We start from the raw sequence: 12,629 nt of genomic DNA, 5'->3' as shown, positions 1-12,629 counted from the left end.
GGCTTCTCTTGTTGCGGAGCACGGGCTCTAGGCTCGTGGGCTTCAGTAGTTGCAGCACATGGGCTCAATAGTTGTGGCTCACAGGCTCTAAAGCGTAGGCTCAGTAGTTGTGGCACATGGGCTTAATTACTCCGCAGCATGTGGGATTTTCCTGGAGCAGGGATCGAACCCGTGTCCCTTGCATTGGCAGGCGGATTCTCAACCACTGAGCCACCTAGGAAGTCCCCAGCATTTTGGTTGTATAGGAATTTAATTATTAGGAAAATTTTTAATTTTATAGGAATTTAATTATTAGGGCCTATGCAGTGAAGTATTGAGAGATGAAGTGTGTGCTACTTACTTCCAAATGATTTGATACATATACACAAAGAGACAAAGCAGATGGCGCAAAATGTCTGTAATTGAAAATCCAACTTTAGGACATACTGACATACATTACACTCTTCTTTTAACATTTCTATGGGTTTGGAAAAAAAAAATTTTTTTTACGTGGGAAGTAAAAAGTAAAAAGGAGAGAGGCAGACACCCAGTGGAAGTATGACAGTAAAGAGCAAGGCTGACCACCTTCCCAAGCTTCCAAAAAGCTGTGTTCCAAACATATACATGCAAATCTGTTATTTGACACTCTCAGCGTGCTTTCCCTCTCTCTTATTTATGACTGCCTTTCTGGGAAACTGCAGCTTACCATCGAAGAAATATGATACCCCAACCCCCCCCCAAAGGAATTGTCATCCCTTTGGTAGAAACTCTGTGACTTGGGGGGACACCAGGAACTTGCTAATCTTCCTTGTTAAATCCTCTCTCTTCACACTTCTGATTTAGCAACTTAAAGTAGTTCCTCTTACAGACAGCCGGGACCAAAGCCAAAATTTTGTATTTGAAATCCTTGTTTACCTTGCAATGTACTGTTTGCACATAAGTTAAATAATTTTAACTTGGTTACCTAATTAAGGGACCACAGATCAAACTGATTGTAAGTGCTCCAGGTGATGAATAAGGGCTGCGATAATGAGGGAAATATTCCTAAACGGGTTGATACTTAAGTCAGGCCTTAAAGCAGCATTTCTCAAAGTGGGATTTGATCTAGGTATCACCTTAGTACTTGATAAAAAGGCAGATTCCCCTGGGTCCTATCCTAGCCCTGCAGAGTCAGAATGTTCATATTTAACAAGTGTCCCTAAGCAATTCTTACACACACTAAAGTTTGAGAACGTCAAGTATGGTAAGATTTAGGTGTGTGAAAAGAAGCCTGAAGGGTATTCTGATAGGTGAAGCACCCTGAGCAAAGATACAAAGTCAAAAATGAAATTGGGCTTTTAAAGAGTAGGAGGAACATCACCTTTTGGAGGGGGGACAATCCCATTGGAGATCAGGTGAGATAGAGTTGTTAGATAGGGCGGGGCCAGTGTATAGAAAGCTCTGGACACCAATTCAGGGAGGTTGGCCAATTTTTGGGTAGTTGGTAGACAATGAAGGAACAATGATATTTTAGGAAAATCATCCTGGCTGCTTGTATAGGATGCATTGAAGATTTTAAAAAACTAAAATCAGGGAGACCAATAGATAGGTTTCTGAAGATGATTCAGGTGTGAATAACGAAAGCCTGAATAGGAAAGTGGCACTGGATACAAAGCATAAAAGATGGGAGGGAGAAATGTCTTTGAAGGAAGGATCAGTCAGATGCGGTGACTGACTTTTTAAAAGGGAGGGGCTGTAGAGGAATGTGTGTAAGAGGAAATATTAATTATGCTCAAGGTCCATTACACACTATTATGTATAAAATAGATAACTAATAAGGACCTACCGTATAGCACAGGAAACTCTACTCAGTACTCTGTAATGGCCTATATGGGAAAAGAATCTTAAAAAGACTGGATATGTGTATATATAAAACTGATTCACTTTGCTGTACACCTGAAACTAACACAATATTGTAAATCAACTATACTGCAATAAAAAAATTTTTTAATGCTCAAGGTCTATAAACAAAAACAAAAACCTAACAACATATTTTTAAAATTGGCTAAGGAGTTGAATAGATTTTTTTCCAAAGAAGACATACAAATGGCCAAAAAATACATGAAAAAGTGTTCAATGTCACTAATCACTAGGGAAATACAAGTCAAAACCAAAATGAGATATCACTTCACACCTGTAAGGGTGGCTATTATTAAAAAAAAAAAAAAAGACAACAGGTGTTGGCAAGGATGTAGAGAAATTGGAACCCTTGTACACTGTTGGTTGGAATGCAAAATGTTGCAGCCACTATGAAAAACAGTACAAAGTTTCCTCAAAAAATTAAAAATAGAACTATCATATGATCCAACAATCCTACTTCTAGGAATTTATCCATGAGAAATGAAATCAAAATCTCAAAGAGATATTAGCACTCCTGTGTCCACTGCAGCACTATTTACAATTGCCAAGATAAGGAAGCAATCTAAATGTTCATCAAAAAGATGAATTTAAAAAAGCAGTATATGCATACAATGGAATACTATTCAGCCACTAAAAAGAAGGAAATTCTGCAATTAGTGACGACATGAATGAATCTTAAAGACATTATGCTAAGTGTAATACCCAAGTCACAGAAAGAAATCTACTGCATGATTCCACTTATATGAGGTATTTAAAATAGTCAGACTTATAGAACCAAACAGTGGGATAAATAGTGATTACTAGAGTTGGGGGAAAGGGGATATGGGGAGTTACTAAACAACGGGCGTAAGTTTCAGTTAAACAAGATGAATAAGTTCAGAGATCTGCTGTACAACACTGTACATCTATTGCACACTTAAAATTTTGTATTTTTTGCATCGTATTGAATACTTTAAAACTTAAGAGGTAGATCTCATGTTAAGTGTTCCTACCACAATAAAAAAAATTTCAGATCTGAAGCCTGAGTGGAAGGAAGAAATGATGAGGCCAGTGACAGAAATAGCTGTTTTTGCAGTATGCAGTGAGAGGGAGGCTCTGGCAGGACAGCCAACTGGAGGCACCTTTATAGTAGTTGAACAGAACTGACTGGAGATAAAGATATAAATAAAATTTAGACAGAGAAATTTGAAGCCAAGGGCAATTCACTAAAGCAGAAAGTTTGAAGAATGATCAGCTCAGGGACCGAGAATCAAGCCTTAGGAAATACTTAGGAGGTGAGAGGATGGAAGGAAACCAGGAAAGAAAAAGATGATCATCAGAGAAGTAGGAGGATGAACAAGAAAGAACAGTGTCACAGAAGCCATGTGAGAAACAAATTTCAAGGGGTGGTCAACTATGTCAAAGCCAACGGGGACTGAGAAAAGACCATTGGAAAGGGAACTGAGACAATCAGAAAAGATGAGTAGCCTAGCCTGACCTTCCTTACCTGGGTAACAAACATTTGGGGCTAAATACATTCATTGTGAACCATGCTGATGTTTTCTCCTCACAGAACGTAAGTGGTAGCCTATCAAGACACCTAAGCAGGGCTGTTTTCCCATTGTCCTGTTGCCTTCTCTTCTATTCCTGGGAAAAGCATAGAAAATGGAGCTTATTTTGTTTGCCGTGAAGCTCATGTCCTTAACTCCTACATAAAGGACAGTCAGGTCAGAAAAGTTACAGGCTAAAAAGTTAAAAATATTTGCAAAACTGTAGTTGAATCATTATTCATGAGCAACAGCAACAACAAATGGAGAAGGACTGCCCATGTACTCCACTTAGCTTCCAGCTCAAATGATGTGAAAAGTGTAGTATGACTAGGGATTGTGGAAGTGAGGGTGAGGAACCGTCTGTTGTTTTCTGTCTATATTTACTGCTGTAGCTAGTTATTATAATATTAATAACTAACATTTAACGGCATGGGTTTTCCTGAGTCAGTCTTTTAATCTGTTCTTGAATTTGACTGATATTGGGTCTTTTGGGGAAAATATGAGTATTAGCCTTCATCATGTTAACAAGATCCTGGATATGTCCATCCAAGATGAGGCTTGAGCTTTTATTAGTTGGATAATGTATGGCATCTATGGAGTAATTTTTAGTCTTAGCTCCGCACAACTTTTAAAGATAATGAGAAATCTATCTGGGGACGGATTTAGGCAGGTGAGATCATGTCGAACAAATCGCTTCTGAAGGATCTTTTCTATTCCAGAATTATTTTAAAATAAGATTCCAAACGGTTGAAGGAGTTTGAAACTTTGTGTAGTTTTTTTAAAAACAAAAATAGTGCATAAACTACACTTCCCAGAAGGCCGCGCGGCAGAGTCTACGCACGCGGCTAGTTCTCTTCACCGCGAGGTAAGCTGGGAAATGTAGTGGTCCAAGCAACCTTGCACGTGACGCTCGCGGAGGAAGGCCCAGGGGACCGCGCCGCCTGGGGTGGTACAGGGTCCAGGGAGTCTAGCTGTGAGACTCTCTTTACCCCGAATTTGGTTTGTGCAGTGCGGGGAGGGCCCCCATCTTCTCCCTAACCGGGAAATGAGCTGGCCCTGGTTCAGTAGCCCGCGGGAGCAGCTCCGGGGAAGTCCCGGCGGGTGAAGCACCGCGGTGCCTCATCCCTTTCTCGGTAGCGGGGCCGGGAGGGGGAGAAGGTGAGAACGGCTGGGGGTTCGGAGCTTGCGCCCTGCGCCCCACCCACTTTGCGGCCGCGCGGGGAGGAAGCGCGTATAAGTTGAGTGCAAAGTTTCCTTTTTTGTTTTCTCGTCAGAGTAGCCCCAACGGGTGGTGGGGCGGGAATGCTAAACTTCAGCTTGAGTAGGGTCGTGAGCCCAAGGGGTTAAAATTAGCGACTCCCCCACTTCCCGCCTCCGTAAAACGTCCATCCCGCTAGCCATGGGCAGCCGCGACCACCTGTTCAAAGTGCTGGTGGTGGGGGACGCCGCAGTGGGCAAGACATCCCTGGTGCAGCGATATTCCCAGGACAGCTTCAGCAAACACTACAAGTCCACTGTGGGAGGTGAGACGTCGCTGCGGGGTCGGGGTAGACGAGAGACCGGGATCACGGGACTCGAGCCGGGGGCTCAAGTGGGGTGGGGAACGGAGGATTTGCTGACCTTGGGTCCCTTCCCGGGCCAGGAAGTAGGTGTCTGGGATCCTGAAGGGCGGCATGCTGGTGTTTGATTTGCATACCTCTCTTGGGTTTTCCTAATTAAGTTTTCCCAGCCTGAGCTGACTGCCTGGGAAGAAATAGAGCAAAGGCGTGACGATGGGAAATGGGGAAGGGTGGATGAGTAAATGAGCGATTGCCCGTTTCGCTGGGGAGCTGTGAACTCGAGTCTCTTCCTGCCGTCTTCCTAGCAGTCACGGGCAAATCTCTGCGATCAGCAGAAGCAGCTGAGACCCTCTGGAGGGCCTGGTTAGGTATCTGCTGGGGCTGTTGTCCTGCCTCTCACGGGAGGTACAGACAGCTGTTGAAGCAACAAAAAGATGTTTAACCAGGCCTCAAGGAGCCTAGCTTTGTTATGGAAATACCTGCAGGGGAAGCCCCTTGGCCACACAATCAGATGCTTATAGGGGCTGATAAGCTGTGTGTTTTTTGTCTGTTGATTGCTTAAGTAAAGACAACCTAGGAATTCTTCCTGGTGTAAAATACACCACTTCTCTGATCTATCTTCCCACCGGTTTTTTTCTCAAACTGGGGAGGCGAAGGAGGCAGGGAACACCAAGAGTTAACTCACTTCTTTCTAAGTGTGACCTTTGGACTCAACTATCTTTTCAGAAGTAGAAAAATGCCTTTTATTTAGAAGTTGAGATGGGAAGAGGTGGTGAAGAGGGAGAATAACAAAGATTTATTTATCTCCATTAAAAGAACTTTTTTAAAGGGAAGAAAACTTGCAGTAATGTAAATTTTGAAAATGTGTGCTAATGTTTACTCTGGAATTTTAAAACATTAACATCCATTTACATTGCAATTAAAACATCCTCCTTAAGAACATCCATCAAAATTAAGGGTTTGAAGTTTCAAACAAACAAACAAAAAAGTTTCAAAGATTGTTTCCTGACCACTCTACACCATACTTCTCTATAATATGAGGGTACCTATTTCATGGATTTGCTTTAAAAGTATCCCACTAATTTTTAGCAGTTGCTCTAGTTTAGTAAAGAATATAATTGGCTAATTTTTTTCAGTGTTTATTCTGAATTTTCCCTAGCTTTCATTTCTGTCATAGATGTGGAGAAACATATTTCCAAACCTCAGAAATTATCCTATTTCTGTCTTTATCAAAAGCTCTCCCCTCTGGCCTTAACTCATGGAGTCTCAGTATCTACAGATGTGGCAGTAGATTCCTGCACAGCTCTTATAAGCATCATCCATGGAGTATCTGCTTCCTGGTGAATCCCCTGGGACCTTTTCACTTTATCCCATTCCTGCCCAAGATAATGCCTACAGCCTTATGGAGGATGTAGAATTCCCACACGTGTGTGTTTTTCTCATAATACTATTGAATTTGAAACCAACAGTGAGGCCTTTCTCACCTTCTGAGATGGCCCACACTCTGTCTGCGGAGTGTGTTTATCTCTAAGTAAATCTCTAAATAAGCATCTTTCCTATCACTTTGTCTCTCACTGAATTCTTTCTGCGGTGAGACATCAAGAACCTGAGCTTTAGGGGCTTCCCTGGTAGCACCGTGGTTAAGAATCTGCTTGACAATACAAGGGACACGGGTTCAAGCCCTGGTGCGGGAGGATCCCACATGCCGAGGAGCAACTAAACCCATGAGCCACAACTACTGAGCCTGTGCTCTAGAGCCTGAGAGCCACAACTAATGAGCCTGCGCTCTGCAGCTACTGAAGCCCACACACCTAGAGCCTATGCTCTGCAACAAGAGAAGCCACTGCAGTGAGAAGCCCACGCACCACAATGAAGAGTAGCCCCACTCACCGAAACTAGAGAAAGCCAAATTGAATGTGGAAAATGGAAAAGCCAACCCACTTACTTCCTTTCCCTCTTCCACTCCATCATGCCTTCCCTGGAAAAACCCCCTAAATCTCCCAGAAACTGTTTAACCTGAGATTAGGAGTTGTTTTTGTAATTATTCCCACCCTTCTATTCCTAGCCTTAGAGACAAGTAGGATCAAACACACTGGTTTGACAAGAGAGTAAAAGCTGGAGACACCTTTGGAGACTGCATGTGAATTACCTGTCCCACACGTAATTCGTGAGTGTGCGCTCATCTCAGTCCATTGAGGGCTTAAAAATAACCGAACAAAGAATGAATGAATGAATGGTATTGGAGTTGTGTGTCTCTGGGGTTGTCATTGCATATTTGATATGCCTTTGTGGATTTTTTAAAGGTAAATTTTTTCAAGCATATTATACGTATATTTTCAGTGGATTTTGCTCTGAAGGTTCTCCAGTGGTCTGACTCAGAGGTGGTGCGCCTTCAGCTGTGGGATATTGCAGGTAGGATGGGAAGACTGAACAAGAACAAGGGAAGACATTTTGGTTTAACCAGCAAGCTCTCAGAGAAAAAGTGGGACAGCAAAACCAGAAGTTTTTTTCTGAAGCTGGAGTGATTGAACTGCTCTGAGGATATATAAGCTGAATAGATGTAGAGCTTTTGTAGATGTTTTGCCCTGAATAGATGTAGAGCTGTCTCTGTGTGGGTGGAGGGGCTGGCAAGGTAGTGAACTGTCCAGACCATAGGTGGATGCTTCCACAGCAAGGGGATGGTGCTCTTTCTAGGTTTTCAGCTTACCTTGGTGAGAAACAAGAAAAGAGAAGATGATAATAATAATAGCTAGCCCTTAATTATTACATGCCAAGCACTTTTCTAAGCGTTTTAGATTCACTGACTCATTAATTCTTACAACTATCCTATGGTAAAAAGCTACTGCTTTTTTTCCCACTTTACAGAGGAGCAGTCTGAAGCACTGAAAGCTTGACTTGTCCAAAGTCAAATAGATAGTAAATGACAGAGCAGGGATTTGGAATTGGGTGATCTGGGTGCAGAATCTGGACTTACTCAGTGCACATACCGCCCTCTTTCCTGCAATGAAGGTGGAAAGGGCAGAGTGTCAGGGAGGGTTCCAAGTCTGGTTTGCCAGATCACCTTCTCAAGAATTGTCTCCTTTCTTCCTAGGGCAGGAGCGCTTCACCTCTATGACCCGACTTTACTATCGGGATGCCTCTGCCTGTGTTATTATGTTTGATGTTACCAACACCACTACCTTCAGCAACAGCCAGAGATGGAAACAGGACCTGGACAGCAAGCTCACACTGCCTAATGGAGAGCCGGTGCCCTGCCTGCTCTTAGCCAACAAGGTATGAGGCCCCTGGCCTCAATCTGTGGTCAGAGAGTAAGTGTATCTAAAATGCACTCTGATTCTGGGTATCCACTTGCTCTTCCCAAGCTGGCAAAATCTTCTCTACCTCCTTTCAAGAGATGTTGAGACTTTCTTTGAGAAGAATGTTGACTGTAGATTTCCAATGTTGCTTTTCTAGCCATTGGTGGAACTGTTTTAAATGCACACATATCTGAGCAAAGTTCCTATTCCCAGGAAGTTTATGGTGTTGCCTTTTATTTATTTTCTTTGCCAGTGTGATCTGTCCCCTTGGGCAGTGAGCCGAGACCAGGTTGACCGGTTCAGTAAAGAGAACGGTTTCACAGGTTGGACAGAAACATCAGTCAAGGAGAACAAAAATATTAATGAGGCCATGAGGTGAGTAGCTCATGCTGTTCTGGGGACAGGCACGCAGATTTTACTCATCTTCCACTGCAACCCCTTGGACCTTCTTTTCTTGCTTCTGAGCAAACAAGAACAGACTGAGCCACTGGAATGCCAGCTTCTGAAGGCCAGGGATGCTGTCTTCTCTCCTGAGATAATCGGGGACAAAGAGGCATTTAAAGCTTGTGGCTTTACTGAATGCCATCTGGTGACAAGACAGACAATATCTGCCGTTTCTCCATCCAGCTTCTCAGGCTTATTTTTTCTTTGTTTTTTAGAGTCCTCATTGAAAAGATGATGAGCAATTCTAGAGAAGATATGTCTTTGTCCACCCAAGGGAACTACATCAACCTGCAAACCAAGCCCTCCTCCAGCTGGGCCTGCTGCTAGTAACGTTTGGCTTGTTTTCCCTCCCAGTACTAGGAGGTCTTTCTCTTCCCTTTGGTTGCCCACCCAGCAGTTTTACTAAGTACATTTGAACTGTCTGCTGCCGATTGTCTGGTAAGGAGGGCCATCATCACTAAGAAAAGACACTTGGGACCTATGGGCATTTCTGCCTCTCCTGCAAGTTGCCTCTGGCTTGCTGCTGGCTCCGGGGGCCCAGTCAGTGCCTTCTGTCCAAAACAGATCATCTCATCCCTCAATTTGTGATCTGGGATTTTGTGGGAAGGATTAGAAATCAGCATTGGTGTTTTAAGGATCGTAATGCTCATCTGATTTTGAGCGTATTTTTCCATTTGATGTATATTGATCTTAATCTGATAGGACTTCAGGTTGCAAGGAAAATGAGATCAAGGTTCATTTCCCAAATTCCTTGTTCGTCATTGCTTTCAGATTCTTTCTGTCTTGGACTTTGAATTTAAACATCTGATTCTGAGATGCAGGAGAAGTGGGGCTGGATATCTATGGGTTTAGGGCTACTGGAGGTAAACCAAAAGTCACTGATGTTTTTAAGTTTCTAAAGTCATATTAGCTTTCCCTTGTCTTGGTTTTAAGAACAGTTAAGCTTTTAAATGATCTATCTTTGGTGAGAGTCTTTCTTTCCCCAAAGAAATTAATTCTCACATTAAGGTTCTCTAGTGTTTTTCTCCCAGTGGGATGGGAACAGGGTTTGCAGGTTGATGTCTTGCCACATAATGCTGACGGCAATTGGCCATGGTGCCCTGAACTAGGTATGTTCCTCACAGCTTTGGGAGTCTGAATGGAAGAAGAGGGAGAGGTTAACAGAACAAACTCCTGTGGGGCAACTTGCTTATGAGCACTTTGGGTGGCTTAACAGCCACAGGAAATAAATATTATGTATAGACCTTTGCCTGGGGGTGGAGAGTAGACAGACAGAAAATCATTAGGTAATTTAAGTGCTAAATTGGGTAGAGTTTTTAGAATCAAATCACTTCCAGAAAGTTTAATTTGTTAAATTCTCATAGGATGGTGATTTATAACCTACCCAAAGTTATGAATATTCTTAGTGAGCTCAGGCTTAGAGCTCTTTGAGAGACAGTTATCTAAATAAGTGTTCTAAGTCAGTGGTTCCCAAATCTGACTGATCAGAACCACCTGGGAAGTTTGTTTAAAGATTTTAAAATAAAATATTTTAAGATTTCTGTTCCCAACCTCAAACCTACTGAATCAACATGTCCAGGGCTGAAGCCTGGGGATTTGTTGTTGTTGTTGTTGTTTTTCAGAGTTCCCAGGCAATTCTGATTAGCCTGGTTTGGAAACCCTTGCTGGAGAACGTGGTAAAGATGCAGAGACCCAGGCCTTCCCTGGGCTCCTCTGTAGGCTCCATTAGTTCTCCAGGTGATTTTGACACACAACAGACTTTGAAAACCAGTGTCCTGAGAGAGATCAGAGGCCAAATATCAGAGCCTTCAGTGGTTTGTTTGTTTTTAATGCCAGTTTTTATTAATTTTGCACAATCTTTTGAGACCTTCAAGTTCTCTTTTGTATTACCCTTTCCAGGAGGGTTTTTATTACAATGATTCTGAAAATAATTGTGGAATAACAAGTTCTCTGTGAAAATAAAATTGATTTTTATTCACTGGTTTGAACCCCTGCAAAATCACAAATAAACGGGAGATAAGCATTGTATTCATGGTAGTTATTGGCCTTCAATGTGAGTTTGTTAAAGTGTTATTTTATACTGATAGAGTATTGTGGAAATGGAGACTTTATTTTTTAAATATCTTCTTTAAAAATGAAGGTAAATGTTATTCTGTTTATCTGTTAATTTACTAGTACTGATTGCCTCGTTCGAGTTCCGTACTTGAAATAACTTCTCAAATACTGCAATGTGACCACTTTTTAAAAATTGAATGTGTTTTCTTTTCCCACTTGCTGACTCAGGATAGTCCTGCCTTTTCAAGCATTGCTAGAGGCTGGCAGGCCTGGATTTTCCCTCCCAATTGTTGAACATTATGGCCCTGAAACTAATTAAAGAAGAAAGTGAAATATAATCCCTCTCTATGTCCCTATCCATACAGAAAAGGGAAAGCAATTAAGATAAGGAAGCAGAAAATATTTACCTGATTAGACATGTGATTATACTAAAAATAATTACATCCTACCATTTGGATGCTACCTCTTGGGTAAAATTGTTTGGAACATGGATGTCATTGTAACCCTTCCTTAGAGAAATTTCCATATTTGAGACAAGATGCTCCTGCAACCATCCAGTTCTGTCTGTGGCCAAAAAGAAGACATAAGCATTCCCTGCAGAGTGTTCTAAGAGACCCAAGGAAGGGCTGAGAACAGAGCTGTGGAAATGTGACTGCCCTGGCTTTCTACTTTGAACAGAATAGCTGAGTGATCAAACAAGCCAGGAAAAGAACCACAAGTCAAGGAAGGCCCCTCAGCAGTAAGTGATGGTTTGCTCTTTTGTACTACTAATGAGCTGGAATTGCTCCAAGATGATTTCTCTAACTCACTTTCCCTGCCTATTGCTAAGGAATATTTGGTTTCTTCATTTTTCCCTCTTATTTCCAGATTTAACTCTTTTCTTTAGGCGGTCTGTCTTCTGTCCTCAGGACATAGAAGAGGCTCTTCTTGCCTGTCTTCCTTTTGTAAGCAGTGGCCTGCTTTTGACATGATCTAAGGCCATGGTTAGAAGATGTAAAAATCTCCATGGTAGGTATTCTGTAAAATCCAGTGACTAGATTGCTCAAGGAAATAAACGTCAGTGCCCTTTTCTCCTTCACCTCGCTTGGTTCAGCATGTATAGGATGAGGCCTTAGCTGGGTACATGACTCATTTATTAAAGCCAAATAACCCACAAAGCTGCAAGTTGGAATAGTTAGGAAGCCACTAGAAAATGTGCATTGGAAAGAACTCTACAAGGGTTTTTTTGGTATAAATTTATTTATTTATTTATTTATTGGCTGTGTTGGATCTTTGTTGCTGCACTTGGGCTTCTCATTGTGGTAGCTTCTCCTGTTGCAGAGCACAGGCTCTAGGCATGCAGGCTTCAGTAGGTGCAGCACTCAGGCTCAGTAGTTGTGGCACATGGGCTTAGTTGCTCTGTGGTATGTGGGATCTTACCAGGCCAGGAATTGAAGCTGTGTCCCCTATATTGGCAGGTGAATTGTCAATCACTGCACCACCAGGGAAGTCCCTACATGTATTTTTGATTCAGCCATAAATACCAGAGACTTGGGAATATATCTACATATGACCTTTGTTGTTAGAAAACCCGGCATTCTCTTTAGCTTTCAAGCATAATCTGAATTCTGGTCAGTTTTATCTGCAGAGTTTCAGTATGATAATGGTGTTGCTCTGCTTAGGGTTCTCCAGGGGAATAGAACTAATAAGATATATATATGTGTGTATTTGTGTGTGTATATATATATGTAAAGGGACTTGTTATAAGACTTTAACTCATGTGATAATGGAGGCTGGCAAGTCTAAAACCTGTGGAGCTGATGTCCCAGTTCAGGTCCCAAGGCTGACAGACTGGAAGAGCTGATATTCTAGTTTAAAGGCCACCAGGC

The 12,629-nt window shown here is 42.2% G+C and overlaps 1 protein-coding gene across 2 annotated transcripts; it reads left to right on the top strand.

Moving 5' to 3' along the window:
* The first annotated feature begins 4,341 nt into the window (after positions 1-4,341).
* On the top strand, positions 4,342-9,355 carry RAB29 (RAB29, member RAS oncogene family). 2 transcript variants are annotated; one of them, XM_057728926.1, is made up of 6 exons: positions 4,342-4,380; positions 4,805-4,930; positions 7,307-7,378; positions 8,058-8,239; positions 8,516-8,637; positions 8,922-9,355. In XM_057728926.1, the coding sequence occupies exons 2-6, from the start codon at positions 4,807-4,809 to the stop codon at positions 9,031-9,033; spliced, it is 612 nt and encodes a 203-aa protein (XP_057584909.1). In that variant the 5' UTR covers positions 4,342-4,380; positions 4,805-4,806; the 3' UTR covers positions 9,034-9,355. The 2 variants fall into 2 exon arrangements, with proteins under 2 accessions (XP_057584909.1, XP_057584910.1); XM_057728927.1 differs by lacking the exons at positions 4,342-4,380; positions 4,805-4,930 and adding an exon at positions 4,978-7,133.
* Positions 9,356-12,629: the final 3,274 nt, after the last annotated feature.

The sequence above is a fragment of the Hippopotamus amphibius genome, chromosome 3, assembly GCF_030028045.1.
Source record: "Hippopotamus amphibius kiboko isolate mHipAmp2 chromosome 3, mHipAmp2.hap2, whole genome shotgun sequence".
NCBI classification, from domain to species: Eukaryota; Metazoa; Chordata; class Mammalia; order Artiodactyla; family Hippopotamidae; genus Hippopotamus; species Hippopotamus amphibius.
The sequence above is the reverse complement of the archived record's forward strand: the minus strand, read 5'-3'. Positions and strand labels throughout refer to the sequence as shown.